The sequence below is a fragment of the Leptosomus discolor genome, chromosome 8 (assembly GCF_034619465.1).
Source record: "Leptosomus discolor isolate bLepDis1 chromosome 8, bLepDis1.hap2, whole genome shotgun sequence".
In the NCBI taxonomy this organism is placed as follows: Eukaryota; Metazoa; Chordata; class Aves; order Leptosomiformes; family Leptosomidae; genus Leptosomus; species Leptosomus discolor.
The window spans coordinates 35,852,677-35,866,325 of record NC_141398.1 but is presented as its reverse complement, the minus strand read 5'-3'; the positions used below and the strand labels follow the sequence as shown (position 1 = coordinate 35,866,325).

Genomic DNA, 13,649 nt, shown 5'->3' with positions numbered 1-13,649 from the left:
CTTAACATTCAAGTCTGCATCAGTTTGGACTGTTCTGAGAAGGCCTTGCATATTGTGCTCTGATTAAAGAAATTTCCTCATTTGTATTTTTATTGGAAAATTGGAATCCTCTTAAATGTCAGGATAATTAGGACTGTTACAAATGGAAATGAGGTTTCCTTATTATTCTGCCTGTCTCTACTGAAATGTCCACATCCGTATGTTTTGGTTAATTCTGATGAACTATACAGAGGTAACAGTCTAAGAAAGTAGAATCTGCTTAACTTAGTGGCATTTTAAATGAGCTTGTTTTTGATTTGTAAATATTTGAAGCATATTCATTTAGAAGAACACAGGGGTATAACCTACATGGTAAGCTTTAAACCTCTAGCTCATTAAGCACTAATGGATTCAGATCCAGCACACACCCCTGTGAGAAAGCAGTAGAGCAAGTTGTAAGGAATTGATGGTGCAAGTAGTACGTGGGAGAGGAGGGAGATGCTCACAGGTGAAGAGCAACAAAGAAATCATGCAAATAACTGAAGGCAATATTAGCTCCCTAGGGAATATCAGCCCAGATTTAACCAGGAGCTATTCTTTTATTATTCAAACAGCAGTCTCAGTGCCCTATCCCATCTTCTCATCCACCTCTCCCAAAGGCATCTAGGCACAGTGCTTATAAAAAGTCAGCTTAACCCCAGATCAGATCACCCCACTAGCACACAGAGCTCCTCCACAGAGCAGTAAGCAGAAGCAGGTATATAACCATGGTGGTGCCTGGGAGCAGGTACCCTAGACACACCTGAGCTGCTGGGGCCCTGCCCACATCTGCTGGCACCACGGTCTGGGCTGTGGCAGCAGGTGACACAGGGAACGCCAAAAAATGTGTCCCCAGAGCCCAGGGTGGCTCCCAGTGCTATTACTGACATGGATGGAGACTGTGGGTGACTTGCTCCTGCAGCCCCACACAATTAATTCATTAAGCACCTGGTGTTGCCCACATGCTTCAGACCATATCACAGAAGAAATGGGGTATCAAGTGCTCACTCCCAGCACAAATTTCCTCCCTGGTTTGTGCCTGTACCCAGCCTCCACCATGAACAATGCAAACAGAAAACTCTGCACTCTGAGTCTCTTCCCCAAAGCCTGCATGTGCTGTGGTGTTCGGTGCATTTCTTAAGATACGTGGGTGATGCTCCAGCAGAGCCTTCTTACATCTCACTCCCTCTCCTCATGGGAGATCTGATTACCTTCTGGATCAAGTCTCAGGGCAGCATTTGGGGAAGCGAGAATGTTTGCCTCCCACCAAAGCCTTTATTTTGCCTTAATTCCTCAGTAAGCATGGAAGAGAAATCCTTTACTTTTGCAAAGATCCTGGCTTCTGTCTCCTCTGTGGTGCTGTCTGATATTTAGTAATTTGTTTTGACAGCATGGTACAGTGGATTTGTTTTCTGAGGGCAGCTCAGGTCAGCTGGTTACAGAGGGAGGACAAAGCCTGAGAAGTTACTGCAGGCCTAGCAGCCGCCCAGAGGCTTGTTCTTAATTTAGACTTCCAGGACAGAAGCTCAGAGCACTGACAATTACCCTTCCATGCAAGGATGGGCATGAAGCTCTTAAGGAGCTTCGATCAGTTTCCATATGCAGTACCTAAATCATCAGGGGTACCAACCCCGGAGAACAGAGGTTTCTGAGGACTGCTAATGTATCTGGACTCTGCTTCTCTTCTAGCTCACTAGCAGCTGTATGTAAGGACAGATGAGCAACTAGAGCCTTCTGCAATACTTTTAGAGAGTGCTGTGCTTTCAGAGGGTGACTTGGAGAGATAATAGGTCTGTGCAGTGCCATGAATCTTCATGTTTCACAGAAAACCTCCCTGTTAAATAGTTTTCATAGGTATTAAATCTTCTGCCTTGATCTTCTGCCCTTGGAGAAGGTGTTGTGGGTGCAATTCAAGAAGGTGGTGGAAGGACTTAAAGGTGCTGTGAAACTTGTAAGGAAGCATTTAATATTTACCACTGAAGGATTAAGCTTTTTACCTAAGCCTGTACATGAATGCAGGTGTGAACTTCTTGTTCCCTCTTTCACAAGTTAGCAGCAAAGAAGACACAGTGGAAAATCACTAAAACTTCAAAATACGCCTTCACTTTAATAGCAAGACTGTTTTTAGAGGGGTTTTACTATTACTTACAGCTCAGCTACTAATTTAGCTACTTACTTGAAAAGTGGCAAATAAAAGTATCTGAAAAGTTGTACAAAAGCTGGAAATGTGATGAAAAGACGATTCAATGTCTATACAACAATCATGACTGACCTTCTCAGCAGTATGTCCTCCCACACTATGGAGAATACATTACACAGCCATAAGACTATTCATCCACTTTGTCTAGAAAAATCAGCAGTATCTCAGTTAGGAGAACTGCACACACTACTTATGCTACTTAATTGCTCTACAAAGTGAAGGGAAGATCAAGATACTCAGCTTTCTGTGGTATTAAGAGTTTCTTGGAAGGATCTTAATCTTGACATCCAAGAAATCACCAGGTCTCAACACCCTTGGGCTATGCTCTCCCACCAATTTCCCACGGTGTGCTGACTTACAAGCACCAAGAGCAGCCAGTGGCTAGAGAGGACGCACCATAGGACCTGTGGCTTACAATGACAGTCATACCATCGTCATCCTCCATGGCCTGAGCAGGTCATCGGCAGTGACCAGCACAGCGAGGTTTCCATGAATGTGTCACATAGTCAAGGCAGAATGGTTGAGGCAACAGACTAAAAATCTGCTAAGGTCTTGCTGAACAGGTTTGAATCCAGCTGACTAGAGATGAAATTGGGGGGTTGGCTCCACTACATTCACTCCTCAAATAAACGGCAGACACCAACACAAGGAATTTTAACTTCCATATCTAAGTGTACCCTAACCAGTTACGTTCAGTTTACTCAGATCTTTCCCACTGCGCAACGATACCATGCACATAGCTGTGTTCATACAGGATACATAGCAAAATCCTAATGCAATCAAGCCAGAGAGATGAATTCAAATGTCACACTGTAATTCCACCAGTAAAACTCAGTACACCTAACAGAAGGGTTTGGTACTGATCCAACTTTGCCAAGCACGTTTTGCTCCTGCTGGACTGCTGTCAACTTCAGTGGAAAGAGTACTACAAGTAACCTTTTCTCTGCCTGAGATTCATAACGTATAATGACACCTTTTTCAAATAATTTGCTGTCCAAGCAATTTGAGGCAAGAATTTTTTTTTCCTCTTATGCCATTTTTGTCTTTCAGGCCATCACCTTCCTCTATTTAATAAAATAAGGTCAATATCTATTTACCCACTTCACAAAATGCTACTCGTGTGTATCTAGTAAGTTAAGGCTTGTAAAGTACCTGGATCAAATTATCAGGCAACATATATGCATTTCTTTTTTATCTTGTAGGACTTGTAAGAAAGATTATGATTTAGGCAAATATGTACATATGCCCCAAGTACACATTCCTCTCCTGGAGCTAAGGCTTTGTTGAAAGTGCATGTTGTAACACAAGGGAAGAATCTTTAAAAAAGCACTGAAAAGCCCAATCCAGGAATGCGTGAACTAGTAACTATTTCTTCTTCAGTAATAAACACTTCCTCTAATCTTCAAAAGCATTTTCTATGGTCTGCTGCAGGCCCCAGGAACAGCAAAGTCTGTTCAGGCTATTCATGGATTCTTCATTTCAACACTTCTACATGCTGCTATAACTTCACCTTTTCTATCCCCCAAAGTGTACTATACAAAGGGGCTCTTAATGTATTGACAATAAACAAAAAAACTCCATTTGGCAATGCATTTAATCTGCAAAGTGACCACAACAGTTCATCATTTTTACATAAGAATGAGTTCAAAGTATAATTTCAGCATTATATTACTAATGATGTGACAAAGGTACTATATCCCTCTCACTGTGAAATCTTACGTTTCTATTCAAAGCCATTTTCAGATAATCTCTGTACCAGAGACAAAAGATGGATCTCAATCTTTCCTACATATTGCTTTTTCAAGTACCTCGACATGTGCCATTACCTGCTCGTCCCCCATCTGCATGCAGCTCTTCAGCTCCCTAAAAGCAGCCTCACTGGTTTGGATGCAAAACCATAAAAGGAAATCACAGATGTGATGTGACAAAATTGAACAGGTAGTTTTATTAAGAAACACGGACGGATGGCTAGGCAGAAGAAAGAAGTGGAAAGAGCTGGCCTGCTTCAGTGTCAAATGACACAGATACTGCTGCTAGTCACCGGCAGCAGTTGACACAGCATAAGTATGGGTATTTGTCTTGAATTAAATCGTGGAAAGGGAAGAAAATAGATCTACAGTATTTCTTAACCAGTACTAGGCCATGATCCACATTAAATATGAAAATGCAAGAAATGATTGAAGGCATTTGCCAAAACAAGGTCTTTCCTACTAATGTATAACTTGAAGACAATTTCAATTTCAGAAAAATTAAGAAAACCCCAGGTTTCCATCTTAAAATCCACAAAATTGATTTAAAGTGTTAAAATCTCTCTGCCAGATTTGTCTTAAAACTGAATTGGTTTGGGTTTGGGGTTTTTTTACTCTGAGTCTTTTTACGAACTCAAAATTTTCAAGGGTGAAAAAAAAAGACTGCATATGGACAGAAAACATAACTTTTGAGTTGTCATTCCAGAGTGTCATATGATTCTGAACAGACCAACAGATAGGCATTTAGTTTTCATTTCAGTTCTGGGCAGTGTTTATGTACTTTTTATTCAGTAAGACATAAATTTAATTTCTTTCTTATCATTTACAAATGTTACCTGTTCTCCAGTGCATACACAAGACAATGTAGTAGACAAGTAGCTTGAAATGGAATATGTAGATTGACTTCAGTGAGACAGTTCATGTCAGAACTCTAAATTTAACTACCTGATCCACTCAGCATTTCATCAATTGTGTACTCAAACAAATATACTCCCCCAAACAGTACTCACAGTGTTTATGACAGGTCTACACAATGTGGTATTTTCATCATTGTCATGACATCTGCACTTCTGCATGTTCAGTCTCTAAATGGGCCAGTTGCTTTCAATGTGTGGTGACTGAACTCCTGGAATCTCTCAAGTATTTCTCAACAGGTCTTAAAACTAGATGAATCAAGTCTATTGGCAATTAGCTTGGAGGCATCTGTGCTTCACTTGGAAAAAAATGTGAGACGTTTCCAATTAAAGAAAGTTTTTAAAAAGTGCACCATTGAAACAGCCATTTATTAATTTGTTACAGATAAATTTATTATAGGCATGGTTTAAGTGAAAAACAAAGTCCAATAAAACATGCATTTGTAGTGCCTAATCAGTATTTTAACTGCTAAGGACAGTGATAAATGAAGTTGTTTTCAAATGGATAGAAGACCAGGCCACATAAAGGCCTTATTGAGAAAGATGCTTGAAAGAAAGTGAAAAAATGCCCCTTTAGCCTCAAATGACATACAGTTATCTCATGGCTCAGTAGAAGGGCAGGAATAATATCACTGACAAGCACTTTATTTTGTCATGACCAAGTGAAAATACCAAGCAAACATGACAATGGACCAGAATATAATGGCCTCCCGCTGCTCCACAAGTCTATTTAACCGAACCAGCTGCAAATACCATTTATCTTGCAAACAAATCTGTGTCAGGCCAAAGCTGGCTACAAAACAGACAGGACCATGAGGCTTATGTCACAGACTGGCTCAGTTACTGTGGCACTCTGAGGCATTGACAACTTAGTTCACATCTGTTTCTTCACTAGTTAAACGGAGATAACACCAACTTCACTGATGCAGTGCTGTCATTAAACACACCGGTTCCCTCTTCCTCACCTGTCTTCCCTTGGCCACCATCCAGATGCTGCCACCTCTACTGACCTCAGAAACATGTAGCCCCTCTTCCTGAATACTAGCATCCATTACAAGGCAATGGGTACATTTGTGCTCTTTTGGTATCCTAGTAACTCTGCCTTTTGTGTGACTCTGCACAGAAACACACGTGAGAAGTTCTTACACCATCTAAATTACTACAAAAGTGCTATGTGTTCAGTGCCAATATTAGCAGGTGTGGGAATTTTCTTTTTTATAACTTTCAGACAAAGCTATTCTGAAACATTTCAAATATTGAGCTGGGAAAAAATAATCCAAAATGTCAAAACTTGACAGCTTGCTACCTGTGGGTGGAAGCAGAAAACAACCTGAGGTGAGCTTTACATAAAGTGGGGCATTGCAAAACATGCACTATTTAAGAAGAGGAGAAGGTAGTGTTCTGGTACAGCCATGAGCACATGCAGGTGTCTCCTAGGATGGGGGAAGGAGGAGGAAGAAGGGAACAAACTCCTTCTTGAAAATCAGCACAAAGAAACAGAAGCAATACTAAAGCCCAGAGTTGGCTAGATGAAAGCAAATCCAAATTTTCCCTTACTCATTAAGTTTTATTAAGTCTTTCACTGGAGTATTCATGTACATTTGCTCCATTTAGAAAGCATCCCACACTCTTTGTCATCTGCCTCCTCTTTGTCCTTGACCTATTTGGTCTCGTCTGCTCTCAGGCTTTTCGGCCCATGCTTTTTGCTGATGATGCTGATCCTTCACATAAGCACGTCTCCAGTTCTTCAGTGCTCCCCTGCACAAGCAATCTGAAGCTTCACAGCACTAAGGACAAAATGTGAATATTTAGCCATCCGAAGGAGGCAGGGCAACACACAGCTGCTCTTAAAAAGATTAAGGAAATCAGAGAAGCCTTAGAGTGTCCTGCTGGTAAAGTGCAACAGAGACACTCCTATTTCTGAAAGGGTTCCCCTTCCCCTCTAGCAAAAGTAGCTGGCAGCAGCTTGCAAGCTCCTCTCTCAGAGGCTGCAGGCTCCCAAGGCCCAGGCAGGTGGCGGCCCCAGGGGCCAGGCTGTCAACAGCAGCAAAAGAGCCCATGTCTAGCCCTGGACTTGCTGTCACACATAGCTACAGTAGAAAGTCTTGTTCTCCCAAATGCCTTCAGATCACCCTCTACTTGTAGAACATACAAGACAGCATGGAAGCTGCCTGGGCATCTATTCAACATTGCACACTAACTTCTTGGTTGCATGAAGTTTAATCTCATTTAGAGCACGCTGTTGGATTATCATGATATTTGTTTTGCACGTTTTGTAACTCAGTTACCTCATACACTTCTCAGAAGAACAAGACCAAACAAAGAACTCACTTGGAAAAAAGAAGGGTGAATCATGCTAGTTCAGTATAAACGTGCACTGATAACACAGAAGCACACACATGAAAGTATCTTCTGTTTTCAGAGTTTGTTACCTGTTGTCTTAGGCATATCAAACCGTGTTCCAGTAAATAACAGACATGATGGATATAAGCTGCTGCTCAATGTAAACAGCATCAATGCCATTTATTGCTGACCTGGCCCTCATCTGGACTCTGAAATGCTTGGGGGGGTGGGTGTGGGTGGAGAGGAAAGACAAAACCGAACAGAGTTGGTGTTGACAGCAGCTTTTTTACTGACCCCCAAAACCACATTTTCCATAACAGCACTGCACTGGTTCCCTTCTGTCACCACTGCCACCAGGACAATCTTACCACACCTGGTAAAACCTCACCTCCACGACTGCTTACAGGCTACAGACTCGCACAAAGTCTTCCATGTGGCCCTTAGTATTTCCAGTATTACTGCTAGCCCTGCACTCCTCACTACTACTTCCAAAGGGTAACTTATGCTGTGCCAGCTACCAGGGCATTTCTAGGCAAGAGGAAGTGAGGTGCATGCAATCACACCACTCATCACCTCTCCCAGCTGTTTTCCCAGTTTCAGCCAGGTTTTGAAAAGGAAGCAGTCTCCAAGACGTATACTTTCCAGCCAAAGGCTGAGCAACACCAAGTGCCCCCTCTGAAGGCAAAGCAGGGAGGTCAGCCCGTCCATTTCTGGCACTACCCTGCCAGAGCAAGCACTCCTGACGCTCTTGTGTGAGTGAGGCACCGCTGGAGCTATCTGGGGGAGGAAGAAGAAGAGTAAAAGATAGAAACATGCAGGAAAATCGACAGGAAATAACCGCAATATTCAAAATATAATTTTGTAGGTGTGTCAATCAGGATGTAATTAATATCAGTTTGCTTTGGACCCAGATATAAGCACACTAAAATACTGCACTTTGTAACACTGTGATGGTGTAGCCACACACAGTGTATAATTATTTTACATATGTATGTGAGCAATGTGACCACCACAGGGGCAAAACCCTGCGTAGTTGCACACGGGCACATCCAAGGAAGAAAAAATTGCAAGGCAACAAGGTAAGCACAAGGGATTGCAGATAGAAAGGACATCCCACCAAACATACAAGGAGGGTGACTGGCAAGACAAAACCCAAGATAAGCAGTATCAGAAATAGATGAGATCCCCTCCCCTTTAGGGAATGGGGCAAGTAGCATAAAACTGTGTAGCTTAAGCAATACATATATTGCTGAATATATATATGTATGAGTGTGTGCCACAGCATGGCACTCCGCAAAGGTTTTATAGCTATAGGAAATTAACTGACCAATACAAAGCACAGCCCTCTAAAACTTTTGCAGATAAAATATACCTCACATCTCTGCCCAACCCTCTTTGGATCAGCCTTTCATTCGAAACTAATTTAGTCCAAACACAATGAAACCAAGCCATCAGGTACACTATAGCCATTTCCGTAGTCTTGGGATGTGCAAATGTGTCTTTTATCTTACATTAGAGTAGAGTCTTACACCAAGTGGAACAAATGTTGAGAAATACAAGGCTAATGCCTCTTCAGGCCTGACTGGGCTACCAAGTAACATGGCAACTGTGTTCTGCAAGCCATCTGCTTTTTCTTCTCTGAACAGAGAGACTGAAAATGTTTATAGCTATTCGAAAAACTCCTGCCTTACTAGCAACATTCCACCAAAATGCAAACATACACCTTCTTAAACACAGTTTACTTACTTTGGCTAGAGTACAGCTTTATGAGGTATAATGTTTATTACAAGAGTTTCTAAGCTGAAAGAATAGTCTGTACACAATACTAACTCATTTAAATTCCTTGGTTTTACAGGCTACAGGTGAAAAGGAGATATAAGCTTGCCCCCACAGATGCCTAAATAGTAACCATTTCCAATTATTTCCACAGTCAAATTGCAGAAAAGCAATGCAGAATCGCCGTTACAGTTAGCAAAAAAAAAGAGACCTCGTGTAAGAGAACAAAAAATTAACAAAACTAATTGTTTCACCTTCATAGAACAGAACCTATTACGTCCATGTCAAGCCCTTTTCTATTTCAAATTTAATACCACACTTGGATCTATATAATTAACCTTAGAGATGGAAAATAAGAATAAGCTATACAAGCTGACAGCATTGCTAGCTGAAAAACTGATATGGGCTCGATCTCATAGCTCACAGTTGACATTCTTAGCCAGTATCTGTCTTAAGGGTAGTGTGAAGGTATCTAGAAGTCCTGGCATGGGTGGGAGGAAATTTAGGGCATCGCATACCAGTGCAGCCACTGCAGGCTGTGCCCTGAGTAATTCCCCATGCAAACTCTGGCACTGAGGCACTCTATGCCAAGGTGCTTCTAACACTGCTCTTTGGAGGCTGCCCAAAGGTGCAACTCATACAGCCTCCCAGAAATGGCTCTGGATTCAAGACAGAAAGCCATATAGGCAGGTTAAAAGTTTCCAGAGTCCCCTTTGTTATAGCATGCAAGATCTATGTGTCTTTACTGCATCAGCCCAAACATGTCTGTCAGGAGGATGTTCAGAAACAGGCAACAACAGCCAGACAAAGAGTAGACATGGAGCATAAACACAATCGAGACATATTACGCCCACTGAAATAAATAGAGCATGTCTAAAGGCTTCTCCCAGCTGCATTCAGGGCTCACTCATGGCTAGCTCTTGGTTTAGACAAAGTCAGCAAAGTTTGCGCAGGTGCCAGACAACTCTGACTACTCTCCACTTCGCTGTCATGGCACTGGAGAGCCAAGCTCAGAGCAGATGCTCCTCCTGTTACCGGCCAGGTAAGGGGTGTATGTACGGGGCAGCAGCTGTGGCACCAACTGGGGACAGGTGGTGACAGCAACATCCCCAGCCAACACCGACCTCCCCCTTTGGCCAGTGCCCTGGAGAAGTGGAGAGCCCAGCTCTGCTGGGCACAGCCCTCTGCAGCCCTCCTTTCCCCAGGGGCGAATAGGTTACTCTGCCCAGCTAACACCGACGTTAATGTGCCATTAATGATACTAAGTCAGAGTCACTGAATTCCTGGAGAAGAGTGGGACCACTGTAAAGGTATCAAACTCTCCTATCTTTTTTTAATTTAAAGCACTATCTTCATACCTACCTGTGAGGTATGGTCCCTTGAAACTTTTGTTACAAACTGAAACACGGAAATGTTTTGTGGAAGTTGGTATGGAAAACAAACTTCATGAAGTTCAGGTTGGAAATACATATTAATCGATCTTATCCTAGTTTCTTGAAACACACAGCTAGATTCCTATCCCATTTAAGCTACCCTGAATGCAGAGTAAATGAAGATACTGTCACTCAAGCTGGCTTCCCAAATATGAGATTTCTTACACTACTTCAAACAATCATGGGTGTAACTTTTTAACTTACCTGCTTGATGCTTATCCACAATTTGTTTCTAAAACATAAAACTAAGTACATTTATTCTGGAGTTAAAAACCCAACATCCCTCCAGTGGCTTCTGACCTGTTTCCAAAATCCATTAGTCAGGTACATCAGTCACTATTGCCAGAGAAACTAAGTCCGTTTTCCCACACTGACAAAGAGACCAGAAGAATACTAATATCTGTAGGGCTTTTATCAGCTCATTCAAACTCCACCTTTATCACTTCCACCAGCTTTATTTGATCTGAATTTGCAGGACGGAAAGTCCTCACTGACAACTACAGGCAATGCATGACCTGGGCAACACCTCTGCAGCATAGACTGCAGATGCAAAGATTCAATAGGCCAAGGTTCAGTTTTGTTTAGGTTTTCTGATTGCCCTTTGAAACTACATACGAGACTTAAAAGATTTCTGAGTACTCAGAAAATGATAACAGGGAAACAAAACCTCACAGTTATCCTATGATGTTTCAAGATTTTGCTTCAGAAAAAAAAAAATACTGAGATTGCATATAGACTGTGTATGTTCTCTGACAGTGCTTTTCCCCATTTACTACTGGGATTTATTATTAATTGCTGTGGGAACATCTGCTAGAGTTATGAATTATCAAAAGCAGAATGACAGAGAAGTCTTTTAAATAAAACGAGACAGACTAACACCAGATGCTCTTTAGGAAAGCATCCTCTATCAGCATGGATAACACATGCTTCTTGTACAGGACAAGCAACCGCACCTCACAATTCTGTCTATCTCCCATTACCCTGCTCCTGTAGCGTAAAGGCACTGCTGGGTCTTACCGATGTACAGAAGCTGCAGCTGCATTCCTGAAGAGTGGTCATCTTATCCAGGGAATATTCACAGAGACATAGCTTGCAAGTGAGCAGGGGCTCCAGAGCTAACTCTCCGGCTTCTGACTCGTCAGCTGTCATGGTGTGAGGCACAGCCCATTCACTCATTAATGGTCCACTCAGCCTAAAAAGAGAAATCAACAGCTGAAACATCCCACAAGCCATGTAGTCAATTCTCATTGACCTGAGAATTTACAGCTCAGATCCATAAAAGCATCTGCATACCCAAATGTAATACTTCGGCATCTTGGTGCCAGTCTCACACTTCAGGCCATTCAAAATTTACAAAGAAGGTGCCTGAGAGCCCACCTCCCCCAAAGGCCTGAACTAGGTTGGGTTCTCAGAGAACATTCACCTTGCTGGCACAAAGACCTCAGGCAGGCTGCTCACCATCAAATGTAAAAAAACCCCAACAAACCAAAACCAAAACTCACACAGAATAGACATTACCTACATTGTACACAACAGTGCGGTGGTCAGAGCCCTCACCAGAATCCCCGAAGCAGGGATCTGTCTTGGTACAATGAATTGTTAATTAAAAAAATAAACTGCATTCATATGCACATATATATATCACTCTGGCTTTTCAAATGAGTTTCAGTCATACCCTGCCCATCCCTATGGGGAAGGCTCCCTGTGAAGGCTCCTTCAGACTTTATTGCACCCACACCGTTTCAATGTCTTCATTCCCACCACTTTCCATTCTGGCTTGGGAGCTCTCCTGGGCAGTGCAATGCAACAGCAAGCACATATTCCTAGGCAAGCACTTCAGACATTTAGCCTATGATGTCAGTGATGGGTACCACGAACTCCACCTTCTCCACAAGTTGTCACTGAGATAGCAAGCTGGCGGTCCATTGCAAGAGGGGTGGTGAAGGCAGCTAAATCCAGGAAAGGCTTTCAGATTGCATTCCTACTTCATACAGGGCCGGAGCTTAAATCCAAGTAAGAATATTTTATGTGCAGTCCTCTTTTCTACATTGTCTTGATGATGCCCAAGAGCTGCCTGCTCAGGTCTGTAGGTTTTGTGCATCCCACTCCCTGGCATCCAGCTCTTGTATCTATTTCATAGGGCTCTTGGGCATCTAACTGAGGCTTCTGAACTGTGAACTAAGTGCACTAGCACTTTGACATGGAGATGCTCAGAATATCTGTGCTTCCACCACACATTATGACACAGCAGTGCTTGGGGAAGAAACTTCTATCCTTTGAGAAGGAACAAATGGAAATATCACGCTCACATGTAAAGTTTTCTGACCTAAGCATTTTAAAACACAGCACCATAACCATAAAGAACTTCAGGACCCTCACTCTTACACAGTAACAGTGAAAAAGAAATTAAAGAGAATATCCTCATGCTTAAGCTAAAACAATGGAAAGCAAATTTGCAGATTTTATTCACCTCAAAATAGACAGTGGAGTTCAGTGCAGCATTTAAGGCACAGGAAAATCTATTCCCATCTCCAAGAAACTTGGCTCGACTTCAACAGATCTGCTTCTGTGAATACACTTAATTGGTGGCAAGAAGACCTGCACACACATCTCTTACACGCAGAGACTGGGTGGCTAGTTGCACACAGCCACTTGCACCAGCGCCAAGAGTGCGGCTCTAAAAAGCTGCATCACAAACAGAGGCTGCACAAATATGAAAACAACAAAAGGATCAAGACCTGTCCATGTGCCTGTCAGATCTGACATCTCACAAGGCAAAGACGAGACTTGAGTCCTTTGGTCCACTTCTGCTTGCCTCCGCCGCAGTCCTGAGTGTCCTCGTGGCAGGGCTGTCAGGTCACATTTGGCAGCATGTCACTGCTGTCATTCTGCTGCTCCTGGAGCGGCCAGGCCAGCTGCAGCCAGTCAGTGCATATGCGATGTGCCTTCATGCAGTACCTGCTGAATTCCTCCTCAGAGGAAGAAATGATGGTGCTCATGGAGCTCGACGGGTCAGCGCACGTGGGACCTTGCCCCACAGGTCCTACCTCACAACCTGATGCACAGCCAAGCCCGATCCCCAGGCTTGCCCCATGAGCCTCCTGCCCTGTGTTCCTATGGGTCTGCAGAAGACTCTTCAAAACCCATGAAACCACAATAAATGTGGGTGGGAGCACACTTACCCCTTTTAATTTTTACACTCTGCAGTTTCCTAGCC

The 13,649-nt window shown here is 42.8% G+C and overlaps 1 protein-coding gene across 1 annotated transcript in view; it reads right to left on the bottom strand.

The window, feature by feature from the left end:
* The window catches only part of RNF144B (ring finger protein 144B), a 32,307-nt gene extending 18,876 nt beyond the window's left edge, over positions 1 to 13,431 (bottom strand). Inside the window, exons 1-2 of the mRNA XM_009958722.2 lie at positions 13,391 to 13,431; positions 11,450 to 11,624 (exon numbers count right to left, since the gene is read on the bottom strand). Of these exons, the coding sequence (XP_009957024.2) occupies positions 11,450 to 11,624; positions 13,391 to 13,431 (216 nt within the window). The remainder of the gene's footprint in view (positions 1 to 11,449; positions 11,625 to 13,390) is intronic.
* Positions 13,432 to 13,649: the final 218 nt, after the last annotated feature.